The sequence below is a fragment of the Anser brachyrhynchus genome, assembly GCF_964034855.1.
Source record: "Anser brachyrhynchus genome assembly, chromosome: 2".
NCBI classification, from domain to species: domain Eukaryota; kingdom Metazoa; phylum Chordata; class Aves; order Anseriformes; family Anatidae; genus Anser; species Anser brachyrhynchus.
Window position 1 is genome coordinate 97,951,394 of NC_137695.1, and position 16,899 is coordinate 97,968,292.

The 16,899-nt window shown below is 41.3% G+C and overlaps 1 protein-coding gene and 1 long non-coding RNA gene across 4 annotated transcripts; one reads left to right on the forward strand and one right to left on the reverse strand.

The window, feature by feature from the left end:
- Positions 1–32: 32 nt before the first annotated feature.
- On the forward strand, positions 33–10,336 carry LOC308189379. The gene is made up of 2 exons (XR_013946335.1): positions 33–342; positions 771–10,336. It is a non-coding gene; the product is annotated as an uncharacterized lncRNA (long non-coding RNA).
- On the reverse strand, positions 7,275–16,823 carry BLOC1S4 (biogenesis of lysosomal organelles complex 1 subunit 4). 3 transcript variants are annotated; one of them, XR_013946331.1, is made up of 6 exons: positions 16,502–16,803; positions 16,238–16,309; positions 15,077–15,178; positions 14,211–14,345; positions 10,529–10,779; positions 7,275–7,453 (listed from the first exon to the last, which is right to left on the reverse strand). XR_013946331.1 is itself a non-coding variant. In XM_080579353.1 (5 exons), the coding sequence occupies exons 1-5, from the start codon at positions 16,754–16,756 to the stop codon at positions 10,684–10,686; spliced, it is 660 nt and encodes a 219-aa protein (XP_080435479.1). In that variant the 5' UTR covers positions 16,757–16,803; the 3' UTR covers positions 9,844–10,683. The 3 variants fall into 3 exon arrangements, 1 of the variants encoding a protein (XP_080435479.1); XR_013946332.1 differs by lacking the exon at positions 7,275–7,453 and adding an exon at positions 12,331–12,427 and having other exon boundaries at positions 9,844–10,779; positions 16,502–16,823; XM_080579353.1 differs by lacking the exon at positions 7,275–7,453 and having other exon boundaries at positions 9,844–10,779.
- Positions 16,824–16,899: the final 76 nt, after the last annotated feature.

The following is a 16,899-nucleotide window of genomic DNA, read 5'->3' on the forward strand; positions in this document are numbered from 1 at the left end:
GAGCTGCGTAGCCTCCACAGTAACCATGCAGCTCAAAAACACCATATGGTTTCACATACCGATTTAGTTTAGTAATAGGGACTATTTCCTGATAAGAGTATGCTGTGGAAAAAAAAAATAATCTGCTGACAAATAATTATGCTGGCACAGCAGGCATAACCCACGGGGTTAATTCATACAGCTGATTACTCGTTAAAGTTTTACTAAGTTATTGCATGTAAAGTTAAAATAGGCAAGCGACACGGGAGTTTAACTACATTTTATGACTATGAAAAGAACTCTCTGCACTGCTAAAACAATCTGTAGAAGATATTAGTAAGATGCAGCATAGGATTCTTCAGGGTAAGCAGGAATCGTGATGATGGTTTATTTATTTCTGTGAAAAGAGTTGGATGTTCGTATGCCTTATTTCATCCGTGCAAGCACACTACAGGCTGTACCACTGATACCTTCATATTACATCTAAACGTCTCACACTAATCTGACAAATATTAACTATCATTTCAACTGCTGGGTGTGGAGATGTTACTTCGATTTATTTATTTTTTTTTAATTCAGAAGTGCTGCATCTCTCCAAGTAATAAGTCAGTTATGTGCTTCCTACTTCCTTCTTTTCTTCATCACAGAAAAATGTCTGAGGTCAATACTTCCTTTTTTTTTTTTTTTTTTTTCTCTTTACGATACCTTTCAAAAATTGGAGGTTTTACCTCAAAAAAAAAAAAAAGGAATAAAATGATTGTTTTTATTTTATTTTCAAATAAAATATATAGCAGGAGCAGATGAGGAAGACATCGTCCCTTCACCAACATATCCCTCTTGAGATTGCTTCACTGGTGATGCTGCAGCACATGCTGAGCGTGTGTCGTTATCTACGAGCTGACCCGATTGCTAGGAAGAGATAAGGGGGTGAATGATCACCAGCCGGAGGAGAACACTGCAGGCTGCAAGGTCAAAGCCATCTCCACAACTGCCTGACACCTCCTGAAGCGGGTGGCAAGCTCGAGCAGAGTGGAGACGTCAGAGACGGTGAACAAGGAAATCTCTTCTGCTCCTCCTGCCATGAGAGCGGCAGTCACTGGCTGAGGAGGGGGAGCTGCAGGAGGCACTAGCAGAGCCCTCTACACGGAGATGTTAAGGGATTTGTTGGATTTGTTTGCAGAAATCAGCAAACTGTGGGCCAGTCTGTGAACCCCAGCCTCTAAAAATGCTCTGCTAAACCTGAAACGCTGCATTATTCTACCCCTAGGATGGACATCAACACTCGGTAATATTCTGTGCCATCCCACAGCCTTGACAAATAGAAGGGAACTCAAATTTGCATAGCTGTGAGTCTTTGGTATTTAAAATTTTCATTTATATCCTCATAATTGGCTGTTATATTTTATGCTGTCCATGCTTTAAGTCTTCATAATACCCAGCTGCATTACAAAGCAATGTGCACTCGTGACCCAGATGGCATAAAGATCTCCAAACCTAGCACAGTCACCTGCACGTGGTTTTCAGAATATGCTGTGCTATCATAACTTGGGAAAGAGGGTTCCTCCAATCTGGGAAAAATCCAGTGCTACCTACAGGCAAAACTGGCGCTTTTTCTGTCCAGAAAGGATAGAAATCACTGCTTGGACATGAAGTGTTTAAAGAATCAGTACAAAACAAGTGAGGTGACTCATCAGAGGCTAGAAAGCAATGTAAGCCGAGATACAAACAACAAAGAGGAAGTGCGGAGCAGGGCTTTTTAGCATTTTAACATGACCTGTTGAAATTTCCAGACTAAAAATTATTGCTGACCTTATCAGATGGCAATTTGGAGGAAGTACGTACACTAATAACTAAGAATGTAATCAAATCTTTGAAAATAATGGCAGTGATTAAATAAAAGCCACTGCCAGGGAGAATTGCCAACTGTAAGTCAATAATATCCCCATGCCAGTTTCAGGTAGTATCAAACATACTGAAAGCTGAGTGGAAATAAATGGGATTTCCCATTTGCTTGATGATATATCTGAACAACCCCAACTGTGTTCTTGTTTAATTACTGAATGATTCCTTTATACAAAGAAAATAGCATGTTGGCATTGGTATTATCCACTAGTGGGCACTAGGAACTATTTTCCAGAACCAGAAATACCCGGACACAATCAGACACAGGTCCAGCATTCTGGCTCCTATAGCAACACCTCCTAGATGTTTCTGGAAAAGACGCGGAGAAAAAGCATAATCAAAGTGGATTGAGTCATTTTTAATTGTTCCCTCTTTTTGCTAAACGGAAAAAGTGTGGGGGCACACTTCCCGGAGGTGTGCACACACATCTCGGGAACACAGCCGAGGACCCATCTCCACTGTGGAGTTCAGCCTGAGGATTTTGGGGTGCAAATGATGAAGAAACAGGTGTCCAGCCTGTGCAGGTCCCCAGCCGCTTGTAGGCACATTCAGACACAGCAAGGAAGGCCTGAGATGAACCTTTTTACCTGTTCATGCTCTGATGGGTCCGGCTGATGCAAATGCCAGTCATTGTTAACGCTGTGAGTCATTAATCCAGTGCATGAATTGGTACGAGTTAGGTACAATTAGGTGTTTGCACAGATGGGGACAGACATATGATGATGTTGTCATGTGTAAGCCCTGCCAAGACGTGTGTGCCTCTCAGTCTTCTATTAACACAACACCAAGCAGTTTCTCAGCAAGTCAAGCCACGCATACAAAAAGCTCGTGAGCAGTACTAAATATAACAAATCTGTTCTCCCCAGAGACTCTGAACAAGGGATCCTAAGGGCCAGCAGTATTCGTATCAATATGAAGACATCACCTGTGAATAACATCATATATGGTGACAAGAACCACAAGTGAGCACTAGAATAATGCACCAGGCTACCAATGAAAATAGAAAAATGCATATTGAGGTAAAAGGAAAATGGGGCAAAACTGATGGTAGAGGATTTGAAAACATCCTTCCTGTCCCAGTTTTGCCAGACTTTGCTTATGAAACCCAAACTGGCGTTGCCATTTCAACTGAACTGGACACAGTGATCCAGGCTGTGTGGCAGGTCACAAAAAATCAACTTCAGCACAGCTGGAGGCGTTATTTTTCTTGCAAGGAGAGACGTTCACCTCTGTTTTATAGTTTGGCCACAGTTCTGAAGAAAATGGAAAGAAATGAGCAGAAAAGAGCAACAGCACAAAAAGCAAAGCCATTACTCTTTTCTCGGCACTGTGCTGTTATCGGGTGGCCGCATCCATAAAACCCTCACAGAAAACTGGAGACTCACTGCAGAGTAGTCAGTCACTTTAATATCTTCCTACACATAGCAAGACAAAAGCAGCGCATGATTAATCACCAACAACAGTCTTAAGGGCTGGATTCAAAGCAAAGGTTTTGGAGACAAAATGTGGGAATACTGTTGTCCAGTGGGGAGTGTGGCACAGGCATTGCCTTTCTCTAGGGTGTTAGCACCAGCCGTGGCTGATACTCTTCAGGCTCAATCCTTGAACATGTCTGTGAGATGTCTGTGAGCATGACTGCACACAAATCTCACCAGAGCCAGGCAGTGAAGTGCCCACTTCAGCCCCAGAATATTACAGAGTCAGAGAACGGTTGAGTTACCAACTTGAGGAAAACACTCACCACTGTAGTTTTCAACTAGCTCCAGGCAGGAGGAGAAAGATGACATAGCACAACCTCTGTAAGAAACGTCACTTCCCACCTCCGCAGGTGCTTGGTGTCCTTCCCCTGCACAGTGCCACGGAGAAGGACATGGAGGCCTGCTGCTCTGTGAGGGGAGAGCAGGGGAGAGCTCATCCTCAGGGAGCGGGATACAGAGGGGTTATGGTGCAGAGGCAGAGGAGACGGTGCCCTGAAAGAGCTCTGGCACCACAATTGGTCTGAGGACATTCAGAAGGAAGAGGGTTTCTGTCAGTACTGCAAAGTGTTACCTCTCCCCTCCAAGGCTCATGTGGCCTGCACAGTGCCTGGACGGTGCTTTGTGGGCTTTCTGCTTCATCACTGTACCTCAGGGTAGGTAAAACTGAACTCGTTTTTAGGACTGCTGCTCTGTGACTGGAATTAAAGCCGAGTGTCAGCCCCGGTGAGCACAAACTCACATAGGGATCGGTCGACTAGGCCGGCTCCTGGCCTCCTGTAGCAGTACATCCGTATGTATACGCACAGAGCCACAACAAACGCGCAGTCAGCACTCACAGCCAGCCCACTGACTTCGCAGCATCTGTGCTTTTGCCTCCTTGTCTTGGTTTTGCCACCTACTCCTTTTCGTATCAGATCCACTTACACAGTAACCTTTGTTTTGGCAAAACCGTCATTCTACCAACTGGAATCACCTGCTTAACGTCCATATATTTAGCTGTTACATTAAAATACCCTTGTATTCGAACCGCTTTATGAGTCAGAAAGCCAATTTGAGCAGTTACTCATGAATGAGATCATGCAATTATGATAGGTCCTGAAAACATCGGTTTAAAAGTTCAGAATCAGACAAGAAAGCACATCCAATACTGGGCAGAGGTAGAGGAGAAACAAACAACAGAGCAGAGAATGTTATTGTGGTACTGTGTAAACCTTTGATTTGCTTGTGCCTCGAATTACATGGACAGCGCTGGTTTACTTATCTCAAAAGGATAGAGCAGAAGTGGAAAAAAAGATCAGAGACAGGCAACAAAGGGCGTGGAAGCTCCATACACAAACCCAGCAAGCTAGGCCTCTTCAGCTGGGGAAGAGGTCATGCAAAGGGAAGTTAGACATTTATGAGATGATCAACACAGATGGGTACTAATTGTTCATTGTGTCCTCCAATACAAAGATTAGAGGATATTAAAGGAAGCGTTCAGAAAAATAATAATATAGGATTTACCATATTAAATATAATTAATTATAATATTTAATATTTTATCTTTAATAGAAAATTTATAACTATTAGATTTTATTAATTGCCATATTATGAGTATCTACTACTCTCAGTGAAAAAAAAGTGTTTTCTCATGTTCAGACAGAATTTCATTTGTTTTTATTTTGTTCCCATTGCATCTTGCCCTACCAGTGGACACTGCTTAAGTGTCTCTCTTTTTCACTCCCTCGCATCTGGTATTTATACAGAGTGATATGGTCCCCCCGATCCTCCTGTTCCCCAGACTGAACAGTCCCAGTTCCCTCAGCCTCTCCTCATGAAATGCTCCAAAATCTTTCTGGTCCTGCACTGGACTCACTCCAGTATATCCTCATCATTTTTGTACTGGGGAGCCCAGTAAAAACTTACCATGAGGCAAAGAAGGCACCGAGTACCTTGTCCTGTCCTGTGTCCCACGTCACCAGGTCTCTGCTTCATTCGGCAGTAGACCCACGCTCTCCCTGGTCTTCCCTGTGCTGTTGATGCACCCGTAGAGTCCCTTCTTGCTACCCTTCACATCCCTTGCAGATTCATGTTCAGGCCAGTGCTGGCAGTGACGGTTCCACGGTGCCAGTGCCGGAGCGGTACGGACTGACTGGATCACCATTTAGCCCTGCTTTCCCTCACCTCCATCTGTTGCTGACACTCCTTCCTTCCCATAATTTCGTCCAACTCACCGAGCAGGGCGCTCACCATCACCTCACCGCTTCGTGCAAAGAGCTTGCAGCTGCACTAAGCACCCACTGCGCGCTAACCACATCCCAGATGATTTTCCTGAGGCAACGCTTCCCTGGCATGCCTGCCATGTGCTCCCCGTCCCTTGGCTGCAGAAACACAGCTAAATCCAGGAAAAGTCAGGCTAATCAATCCCAGAGGAAAACACGACACAAGATAGTTGTTTCATGACACTGTTTAGAGCATTTTTTAAATCGTTTTTCCTGCTGTTACCTCCCCTCCCCAAAGAGCTCATGCTGCTGTGAGACTGGCAGCAACAGGCCCTGAGGGGAAAAAAAAAAAGAAAAAAAAAGAAAAAAAAAGGTAATAAAGCTCCTAAACTGCAAACAAGTAGCAAAACCACGTGTGTATTTCAGGTCCGCTCTGGATTTTCATTTGCACTTCCCCAGCTCAGGGACCTTGCCCTCGGCTGTTTATGCTTTCGGACGCTCTGGCCCACAGCTTTACCTCTTGGCATTTGCCTGGGCTGCGCTACTCAGTATGCTGTTTTCTGCTTCGTCCACTTCTACAGAACGGTCTTACCATTCTATTTTTTTTTCTTGTTTTCATATGAATCAGGCTGAACTAGCTTTTCTGCCAGTTTGCAGTTGTCTGCAAACCTTTCACGTGGACTCATGTTCAGAGAAACATTTCAGGTGCACATCAGTTGTTGCGCGCTCTGATTTACAGTCACAGTATTGTGGGGATTTTGGCTACTACTTTTTTTCTTCTTTTTCTTATACTTTTCTTATCCCCTCCTTTCCCCTCCCTTCCCCTTTTCTTTTTTCTTCATTTATATATCCTATTTTCCACATATCCTTTTTATAAAGATAGTATTCAAGCTCCTGTACAGGTAACATGTTTCACTGAAGACATACATGATTATTTGTCATTTTAATGTCTTTTTATTCTATTAAATAATCCATTAAATAATGTACAGCCAGTATTAAAGTTGACCAAAATTAAAAGATGTTTTTAGTCTTTAATGTGAATTTTAGACAGGATACTATGATTTTCCTGTGTATCCATTCATCTTCTATAGAGACATTATTTCAGTTTTTCAAACTGTAGCACTGTGGTTTTTTGTTGTTGTTTTATGTTTTGTTTTATTTTGTTTTTTTCCATTTCTTCTTCTGTGCTTGTTAGCTGGCAATGTTAATATATTGATCATAATGCATAATTTGAATACTACTTATACTCTTTGTATTGCAAAACCATAAAAACGACTAACATTAGAAGTTTGTGAGGAGCTCCCGTCAAGCGGGAAGGTAAAGAAAACGCCGTACCTCTCCGAGACGGGCTGGGTGCTGCAGCACCACCTGGAAGCCGTACTAACGAACACCCATCAGCTTAGAGCCGAACCAGCAGCGTGGCGCTGCGCACTCAGATACCTGTCACAGCAGAGCCCGCCACATTCAATGAACTCCTCCATCCCCTCTGCGCTTCTACAAGCCTGTGGGTCCCTGCAGCCGAAGACCTCTCGTTCCTGATGATTTAGCTGCAGTGGCTAGAGAGATTACCGACCCAAGCCACGGAAGCACCAGCCTCTTTGACCATAGCCAAACCCAACAGGGATCTTGGTTTTTCAAGGCAGGGTACGTGGGAAATTCTTGGTAGCAGTTCCAAGACTAGATTTTTTTCTCTTCCACAAAGAATGAGAAAGTATAAAAGTCTCACAATTTATTTATTTTTCTTGTAAGGTAAACTGGAGACATTTACAAAATTTCAGACGTAAAGTTCTCTTCATAGACGTAGATGCAAGTTATCTTCTTTCTAATTCTGGAAGGTGTTTTCACACAGGATCACCCTCTGAATCTCAGGATCTGAGCATTTGGATACAGTTCCTGTGCATGACAGAATCCAAATTAAACTTCCTACTAATTTCTTACCGTTGTAGGTAAAACTACTTAAGCTTGAAGGTTATTGTCAGCAGAAGCCATGAACTGCTATCAGTTTTGATAACATCAGTGTAATCCAATGCATCTTTAAATTCAATTTATTAATTGTTCAGATAAATCATCAAATCTGTTTCTTTTCATGGCAGTAATGTGCATCCTTCTATAATTTCCCTAGACTTTATAGCACCTGCAGTGGCGTTGCTCAAGTGTGGAACAAAATGTGTATGTCCAAAGATAATGAATTACCAGTGTCAGTCTTTATCTGCCTTCTTCAGGCACAGTTTATCATGTAAGTAAATATTTAGTTAAGGCAGATTGTGTTGATTTTTGTCCAAGAGCTATGAGAAATGCAGAGCTCTGACATTCAACCCATCCTCTGTATCTTGTGAATGCAGCTTTTATTATATCTGAACTGCCTCTTAGAGCATGCAGATATACGTTAACAAGCCACCGCACTACTTTCAAATAGAAACCCAAAACATACCTAACTATAAAGATATAAAAACTTTTAGCATTCTCTCTTCTGGAACAGCTTAATGTTTTGTGTTAGGGAAGAAAAGTAAGATTTGTGTGTAGACTATTCTCTTGCTATTTAACATCAGCTTGTTTCATACACTTGATAACCAACTTTTAGCAACTCAGCTCATTAAACATGTGTTGCTTTTCATCAGTGCTATATGAAGAACTCTTCATGTTAAAAATAGGTAACATATTGCCATTGTTATGGGCTTCATATCTTGAAACCCAAGCAACAGGAGAAAGATAAACAGTGTACAGAAAATTATAAATATCAAGCTTAATTCATAACATAGCTAATACTGGTTTCACACTAATACAAGGTAACAATGGCAGACAGAACAAAGGATTTGCAACTATAAACTTTCTTTACTGAGTGTGAGCTCTTGGGATTTTTTTTACATTATTCCTGCGTGACGAGAATTACCACGAACAGAGACAGGCAAGGTAGTACACATCAGCCCACTCAATACCAGAGTGAACATATGGATCTTGTTAGTATTATAAGAATGCATCGATTTAATAAACTTTCTAATACTATGTCCTCAGATCAGCTGTGACCTTTTTATTCTCTACCATATATATAAAAAAGCCACAGTTTATGTATCATCAATACTTTTATAGAATCACAGAATGGTTTGTGTTGGAAGGGACCTTAAAGACCACACAGTTCTAACCCCCCTGCCATAGGCAGGGACACCTCCCACCAGGCCAGGTTGCCCAGGGCCTCATCCAACCTGGGAGCATTGTATGTTATGGCATTTCTTTAATGAATCTTCGATGCTCTGTCCATTATTGTCAGGATTAGAAATAGTCTGGAGCATTTACAACATACAACTATATGAATCATAGGAATTGCATTTGTTTATGGCATTCTTTGAAAATAAGTTATGTTTTCCATGGAACTGTTTTACCATAAAAGCCCACTTCGGAAGATGTGAGTTTTTCCTCCTTACAATTGTCAATGAATTCATTCAGCTCCATTCACTAATGGGAAAAGTTATTTGAGCAGTTGATCCGTTAGTTAGAAAGCTGTTCTAAAATTAAGGGCTTTTGTACCGTCAGTGTACTTAAGAGTATTTGGTGTGCTTAAGAATATTTGACTGTAGCCTTATGTTGTTACACTAAGTTACAGGCATGCCATTTCATTAGATTTCACTGAGAAGGGCTAATAAGCCTTTATTATTCTGACATAAATGGAAAGGCACCCTGCCTTTTGGGAATACAACTGTTGCCACAGCAGAACATCTAGAGTGAAATGCTTAGGTACTGATGAAAGTAAGGAGTGTGTGAGAGTGTGTGGTGGTTCTCTTCACAGAAATACGTCTGCTCTTTCCTGTGTGTTTCCATGTAAGTGTATGTTCTAGACTCCATGTTGAAGTTCATGTATTGGTTTTATATTAAAACTGCTTTTAGATCCTAATGATTTTGACTTTGTTCACTATCTTTAACACTTCTACTAAATGGCACCTCAGATATTCTGTTTAGAACCTGGTCCCCTGCTGTTGCTGGGACACAAGACCACATGGTTTTGAAAACAGTACCTATTATCACATCTAGGTATCTTTTTCTTTGCTTGCAACATAAAACCGATAGGCATTACGTTGTTTCCCTCACGCATTCCTTATTCTTCTGAAAGGTGAATTTTGGGTACTTGCAGTGAGTTACACTGGCAATAGAACAGTGGTGGTTTTTAAGAATATAACAAGTAATGATTAACAACTGCTAGATATTACAGGGGGCTGTCAGCAAAATTGTTCTCAGAAATAACTGTGCAGTTCGATACCCTCATGTGTGATGCAAGAATACAGCAGGTGTTACATAGCCATTAGTTTATTGACATTTTACTCCCACTCCAGTCAGCACAAGCAGCCCCAGCCACTGCACAGAGGTTTGAAAGGGAGAAGTGCGAGGTCAGGTCAGGTGTCCTACAGAGGCTCAGCCCAGGGATGGCTCTGCCTCAGTTTACATGCTTTTCTTTTTGACAGCAGATTATATATATCATGCCCACCTGGTTCCACATCAAACACCACAATGCTGCAGTAATTAGAAGGTATGGCCACAGTGACCTGTTGGACATCAGAAAGGGCAGGATGTTGTGTTGTGAACCGGGACAGGATCGCAAGCGCCAAGCCACGTCCTTGACTCCTCGCCAATCTTCTGAGTCCTCCCCTTGCCACCTGCACATCCTGATGTGGTGTGCTTGTCTACACACAGTGCAGGGACCAAGTTCCAAAACTTACAGTGATTTTATGCATAGAGCTTTTCTTTCACCTCAGTCAGTATATTAAAAAAAAAAAAGACATCCTTGAGGTACAGCTATTTACATTTGCAGCAGCACAGATATTGAAGTGTTAAAAGATATATTATATAAAAGTATGTTTCCTATTATTTCCCTAAAAAAAACCACAAACCTGCTGCAGAAGTTCATTCCCCAGTATAATCTGAGAATGTATACTGTGTTTTAGGAAGACTTTTCAAATAATATTCACAAACAAAGATTACCTGAAAACACTGCCTGAAGGAAGACAATGAGAATCGGAATGGCAATATGCCATTAATAACGCTCAGAAATGCAGCTGTTTTGAGGTTAGCATTTCTTTTGTTCACTTGGCTTTCTCTATTCTGGCTGATCGATTCCAATCCCAAAACAAAAATTGTCAATAAGGTGCTTCATTAAGACATGGAAAATAGTCTTCAGTCTTGAAGAGGACTGGAGGTTCATAGGGGGTCTGTTGTCGCGAGGAAGACGATTTCTGCAAATTAGATAGAAGTTTATTTTTTGCCTCCTTAAAAACCCAAGTTTCAGAACAAAACCTACAAAGCTAAAATGCAAAGCAAAAGGAGTTTTAATGGCACATCCCCTTCCTCAGGTGAACTTTAAACCGCAGCTCAGATGGGTCTAGCATATTCTTTATGTTACCGAAGAAAACTGGCTTTGGCTTTTGCCATTCGATCACCTGAACAGACTCAGTCTTGGAAAAGTGTAAATACGCCAGCTTTGCAGGAGACAAACACATGAGGGTCAAGTCATTGTAATCTTTGTCCGCCCAAACCCACAAACCTGTACCTTTCCTCCTCCAGCCTTCTGAGTTCTCCTCAGCCACTCCCTTTGCGTTAACCCTAGCCTGTGTTCTCATTTACTTAGTTAAAAAAGTCTTTACTTGGAAACAAAGCCAGCAGATGTTTCTTTCAAGAAGGTCGCTGCTCCTTCTGAGCTTCTTCATCAAGCATATATGTTAGAATATACGTACTATGACATACTGCTAAAATAATACAGTAGTAAATTTGGAGTTTTTTCAGAAGTGTATACATTCCTTCTAAATATTATTTGTACATTGTTTTGCTACACCAAATGTCTCCCGTAAGTAGAAAACAGCAGGGACCACTACTGACTAACATGTCAGCATTCCTGCACTTAAATAATAAATAATATTGCACTGCAACACAGAGCCATTGTATGATTTCAGTATGTGCTCTTAAACAGAAGGCTTGAAGTCAAGATTTCATTCATTAAAAATTCCTATGGACTCATGAAGAGTTTTTGATAAACTGTTTTGCAGAGCTCTCAGTCGGTTTGTCTGCAGAGTTCTGAAGGCACTTTTCTGCCTGTCTGAAGTGGGGAAATTAGAAAATCCTCACCAATAATAAAGTGAAAAGCAAACCAGTAGTATACCTGGACTTTGGGATGCACCAAATGAGGATGTAACTAAGTGTACCCATGAAACAGTTAACTAGATTTTATCCACTATTCAGTTAAAGTGTATACTTGTACTCAATATGAAAACATTACCTATTATCCTGTTTATATGCAAATCAATTAACAAGAAGTTTGTATTTTATAAATCATTGATTTAGGGTATTTAAATTATATTTGTCTATAACTTTATGATGTCACTAATTTCTCTGTAACAAGCTTTGTTTTGCCATTCATACAGCAAGAGCATATACGGAAAAAAACATATATATATAAACCAAGGTTAAAGCTATGAATAGGAGATATTATCAAAGTTTTCTATATCAGAAACTTTGCCAAATGTAAAAACAATCTTTGAAATCAAACTTCCCTTTTAAAATAACATTTCCTATCCTGTACTGGTCTACAAGAAAACACCTTGTAAGCAAGAAAAACTAGCGTCACAGGTGTTCTGCAGCTCACGACTCTGATTTAAGATGGACTGTATTTGCATGTGTGCAGGGAGGGGCTAATTTAAATCTGGTGAAGAAACTCACAGGCAGGCACAGTACCCACAGTTGCCTAAGAACACATATACAAATTTTTGCAGCTGCTTAGCAGACATTTTTACCTTTTGAGAGAGTCTACATCCTTACTGATACTAGAAGCCTTAGAGTACTGTACTTTACATTGCCTGGTATTCACAAGGGAAGAACTTGGGGCAAAATCTGAAAGTGAGATTACAAATACACAGCTTAAGAAATACAAAATATACCCTTTCTGCAAAGAAACAGACATTCAAACGGGAAGAGTGTGAGGGCACTTGATCTAATGAAAAATTTTGCAGGAAACTGTGAACTAACAGCTACAGTGAAAATCATGACATCAGTACAGCCTCCTTTTCCAAAGGGCGTGTGTATTGTGTAAGCTAGTTAAACGTCGGGCATGAGGAGAAATCTCTACATGCATTTTCGTTCATGCGGAAATGTGTTTATTAATGAAAATAAATATTCCACTATGTGATACTCAGCTCACTGTGCAACAGTCACCTAGCTTTTATTTACTTTATCAATTAATACCAGTCAGTTCTGAGTGTTGATTATATTCCTATCCATTCCCAAACCACAAAACCATTGGATATGACAGGTTCTGCTTGCTGACTCTTTCAAAGACTCTATCCTATTAATTGTGGAAAAAATTAAGCTGACGAAGCCTTCCTACACAACAGTAAGAAAACACTATTAGAACTCTCAGACTTCTCGATTGCAGATTTTAATTTTATGGAAAATAATGTTGAATATTTTTCAAGGCTGAAGTTTAAGGCCACTAGGCTCCTAGCTACAACTGCCATAGTTTTTGTTTCTGTAATTGCCCTATAAATAGCAGCTTTGAGTGTTGCTTTTTTTTTTTTTTTTAAGGGGGTGGGGGGGCTGTTTTTCTAAAAGAAGGAAAAAAGCAACATCACCCTGAACTTACACACACACAAAAAATGGAAGAAATTGAAGTTAATTAACTTGAAGATTACATAGAAAATAGCAGTGAAAAATAGTTTTCCTGAACCAAGTCTTAACCAGACAATACGTATTCTTTTTAGATCTATTTTTCTCTGCTACCACGCAGTTACAATATGCAGGAACACAAATACTTAAACAGTCACAAACACCTTCCTCTCCCCCTCCGCAAACCTACTTTATATCAGCATTCTCCCCAGCGTTATGAGATGGAGACCTGAGCTAGTACAGCAATACTGGGTGCTGACAAAACGCAAGGAGGAGCACTTGCATGTGGTGTATTAGCAGGTGATGCAAAGAAGCATCAGGTATTCATACGAGGGCCAGAAGATTTTTTTTTTTAATCCAAAAGTTATTTTAAAACTAGTGCACAGTGTCAGTTTTTAAGACTGGATATGGCATCTCCTTGAAACATACTAGAGAAAGCACTTCAAGTCATCTGAAGAGGAAAAACAGTCCACACATAGTCACGAGGAAAGGTAGAGAAAATCACACCCCTTTTACCGAGTTTTAAGAAGGTGGTAACACAATTACTGAACTGCATAGATTATACATAAATAGAACCTTTATTTTAAAAAAATATTGTGTAGCACATTTTTTGCTTCCTTTTTTTTAAATATAATATTTTGTCAGTGATTATATTAATGCAGTATACTCCTCTAGCAGTCTGTACACGCTCTTCCTAGTTGCTTTCCATACTATCAGATATGCTTTAATAAAGGCTTGTTCATTCTTTACTTGTTTTGTGCCCTTCACGTTCCCTTCTACACAGACACAAACTAACTTTGGAATGCAACTCAAATCCTTGTAAGAATTTGTGATTTTTGAGTGTGGTGTTTTTTTTTTTAAATTAAGTCTGAGAACTTCACAATAGTGTTAATAACTTACGTAAGGTTTACATTTAAATACAGTTATATGTGTAACAAATTTACTGTTATTTTAATAATCCTCTCTGGTAAACAGAACTAAGGTGGACACATGATAACAAAAGCTTACTTACGTTAAGGAAGGATGGCATGCTGATTGTGTGCAAGATTTTCTTGAATGTGCTTGGAAATGCTCCGAGGTCCGTTTCTGCTTTTATGACCCGTTCTTCCATTCCAGCCACACAGTTTCCAATCATCTTCACAAAGGCCTATTTGAAAATAAATAGATAAATAAGCACAACTTTTTCACTAATAGATAGAAACAGGATTTTGTATTACACGACAGCGGTAACAGTACTATTACTAAAATGAGAAGTAAAAACAAAACAAAACAACTCCATACTTTATTTCCTTCCACCTACAAGTCCAATTTATTGGTAAAAAATATTTATGAGACACTCAGCAGCCTGCAAAAACAGGTTAAATCTAACAAAACAGTTATTGTTCCTCTTCCTACTTGTTTTTCACATAAATAATTTAGACTTATTAGGATTTAGATTTTTATCTGCCTTTCTAACCAGAAGTGGGATCAAGAATTTGGATCGCTTAGAATTTTGAAGCTTTACCAGAAATCAATAGCTCCCTCCTTCTTTTAGTCTAAAAATAGCTTTCAAGAGAGTAACCGTGAGAGACGCTATCAAAAAACAAAAGGAAGAAAAAGTGGTACTATTGCTTTCTGAAAAGAGGACAGTTGCCTTGCTTCAAGCAATAGCTTTAGGAACAAAAAGGCATTTTGTTTTAGATCGTCAGCAGTCTCTGGAAATTCCTCATAAATTGTGTTCTCTTTGTCAATGCTGAGGTAAGAGATCTGGATTGGACACGGAAGAGCAAAAGGGATCTAAGTCCACTCCATGTTCACGCACACACACGATTATAGCGTATCATTGATTCTTCCCCCCTGCTGAGAAGAGAATGCATGTAGAAGATGGCAAGCACATACCTCTAGGTTGTCAATCTTCTTGTATACCTGTCTCATTTCTGTAGCTTTTGCGTAAATTTCGGGTATGCTTTCATTGATGACTTGGGAAGAATCGCTTCTAATCTAAAGATGATTCCAACAGATAATACAGAAAGAGATTAATAGAACAAAATATTAAGTACTAGATTTCATTTCTGAAACTAGAATTGTGTTCCAATTACACAAATTAACACTAATAGATTAAAAATACTCAATCAAAACTAACTAACTAGCTTCTTTGTATAGTTTAGCAAGTACCTTTGAACAAAATTTATTTTGCAGAGGCTAACATTTAATTTTATAGTTGTATTAAAAACAGGCTGCTATAACATTATCAGAACTAAGACATAAGACACAGTGGAGAATCAAACGTATTAAACTGAAGTTCTGACTTCAGTTTTACTACTTGCGCATTTCCTCATCTTTACTGAAAAAAAAAAAAAAAAGCAAGATTTTGTGGCCTGACTTTTATTGATATAATAAAAAACACACTTAGGTTGCCCTTAGATTACTGCTGCAGGACGATGTATATTGTGCTTTCAGAGGTGGCCTGTATACCAATGACAGCTTACATGGACGTTTCATGGAGTTCCCCCTTCTCCTCTCATGAGGACGTGAAAACAAAGCTGTCTTTCTGACAAAATGGTAAGAACGGGTCTGCCCTAAACTCTCATCTAGTTTTGGGAGTCTGGCAATTCCAGCGAGATGCTTTAATAATTAAAACCACGTAGATGTCTGTACGTATATTAAAGGGCGATGAATATCGTATCATCCTTTTAAATGTCTGTGCTATCCAAAAATGAGATTCCATGTATGCGCACGTACAAACGTATACAAATGCAATTATGCAGCTCTATACCTATAAGTGAATATCACTTTGCTCCTACGTGGAGGCTCAGTGGTTTTCATCCACGAATTGTCGACCAAAACGAGTTCTCTCTCCAGCGTATTATCATGGAAGCTCAGTAGTTCTCATCCATGAATTATCGACCAAAACGAGTTTCCTTTTCAGCGTATTATCGTACGGGAACCCGCAGGCCAGGACCAAAGCCCGCTGCCCCCCTCCGCCCCGTTTCACAACGCAGCCCCCTACCAAAACACACACCGACTTCGAAACCAGACCGACGCGCCGCTTACACGCACCATGTCCAGCATCCCCACGAACTCATCCACCCTGGTCAGCAGGTCGTCCAGGCTCTTCTCCAGGCTCTCCACCTGCGAAAACACATTTTAAGCGCCGCGGCGGTACGAGAAAAGCGAGCGGGTGGCCGGGCACACGGCTACGTCCCGCCTGGCCCAGAAAGAAGCAAAAAAGAGGCGTTGGGACGACGCAACGGGTCGAGCCTCCCCACAGAAATAACTAAATAAATAAATAGAATAAAGACGCTGCGGGTCGCGGCCGCTCACCTGCTCGCTGAAGGCGCTGCGGTCGACGAGCAGGTAGGCGGCGTACGCGGCGGCGGTGGCGCTGAGCGACGCCTCCAGGGCGTCCCCCTCCTGGTCCTCCTGCTCGCCGAGCCCGGAGGCGTTGCTGTGGCTCTGGGAGACGTGCCCGCTGTCCCCGCTGTCCCCGCTGGGGCAGGGCCCGGCCCCGTCGCCGTCGCCGTCCCCCGGTGCGGCCGCCATGCCGCCGCTGCCCGGCCCGTCAGCCGGCGCCGCCATTACGTGAGGGAGGAGGCGCCGCCATCACGTGAGGGCGGGCGCAGGCGCGCTCCCGGGGGGCCGTGCCCGCGCCTGGCGCCGCCCGCCCGCCCTCACCACAGCGGGGGGCGGTGGGTGCCCGCTGGGGGCGAGGCCGCTCCTCG

What these genes read in the sequence shown, in the direction of transcription:
- BLOC1S4 (XM_080579353.1), bottom strand. Translation starts at nt 16,756, where the DNA reads ATGGCGGCGCCGGCTGACGGGCCGGGCAGCGGCGGCATGGCGGCCGCA. An exon ending in AGAAGATTGACAACCTAGAG is followed by an intron (nt 14,346 to 15,076) that starts GTATGTGCTTGC and finishes ATTTTCAAATAG; the next exon opens with GCCTTTGTGAAGATGATTGG. An exon ending in GCATGCCATCCTTCCTTAAC is followed by an intron (nt 10,780 to 14,210) that starts GTAAGTAAGCTT and finishes TCTAATTTGCAG; the next exon opens with AAATCGTCTTCCTCGCGACA.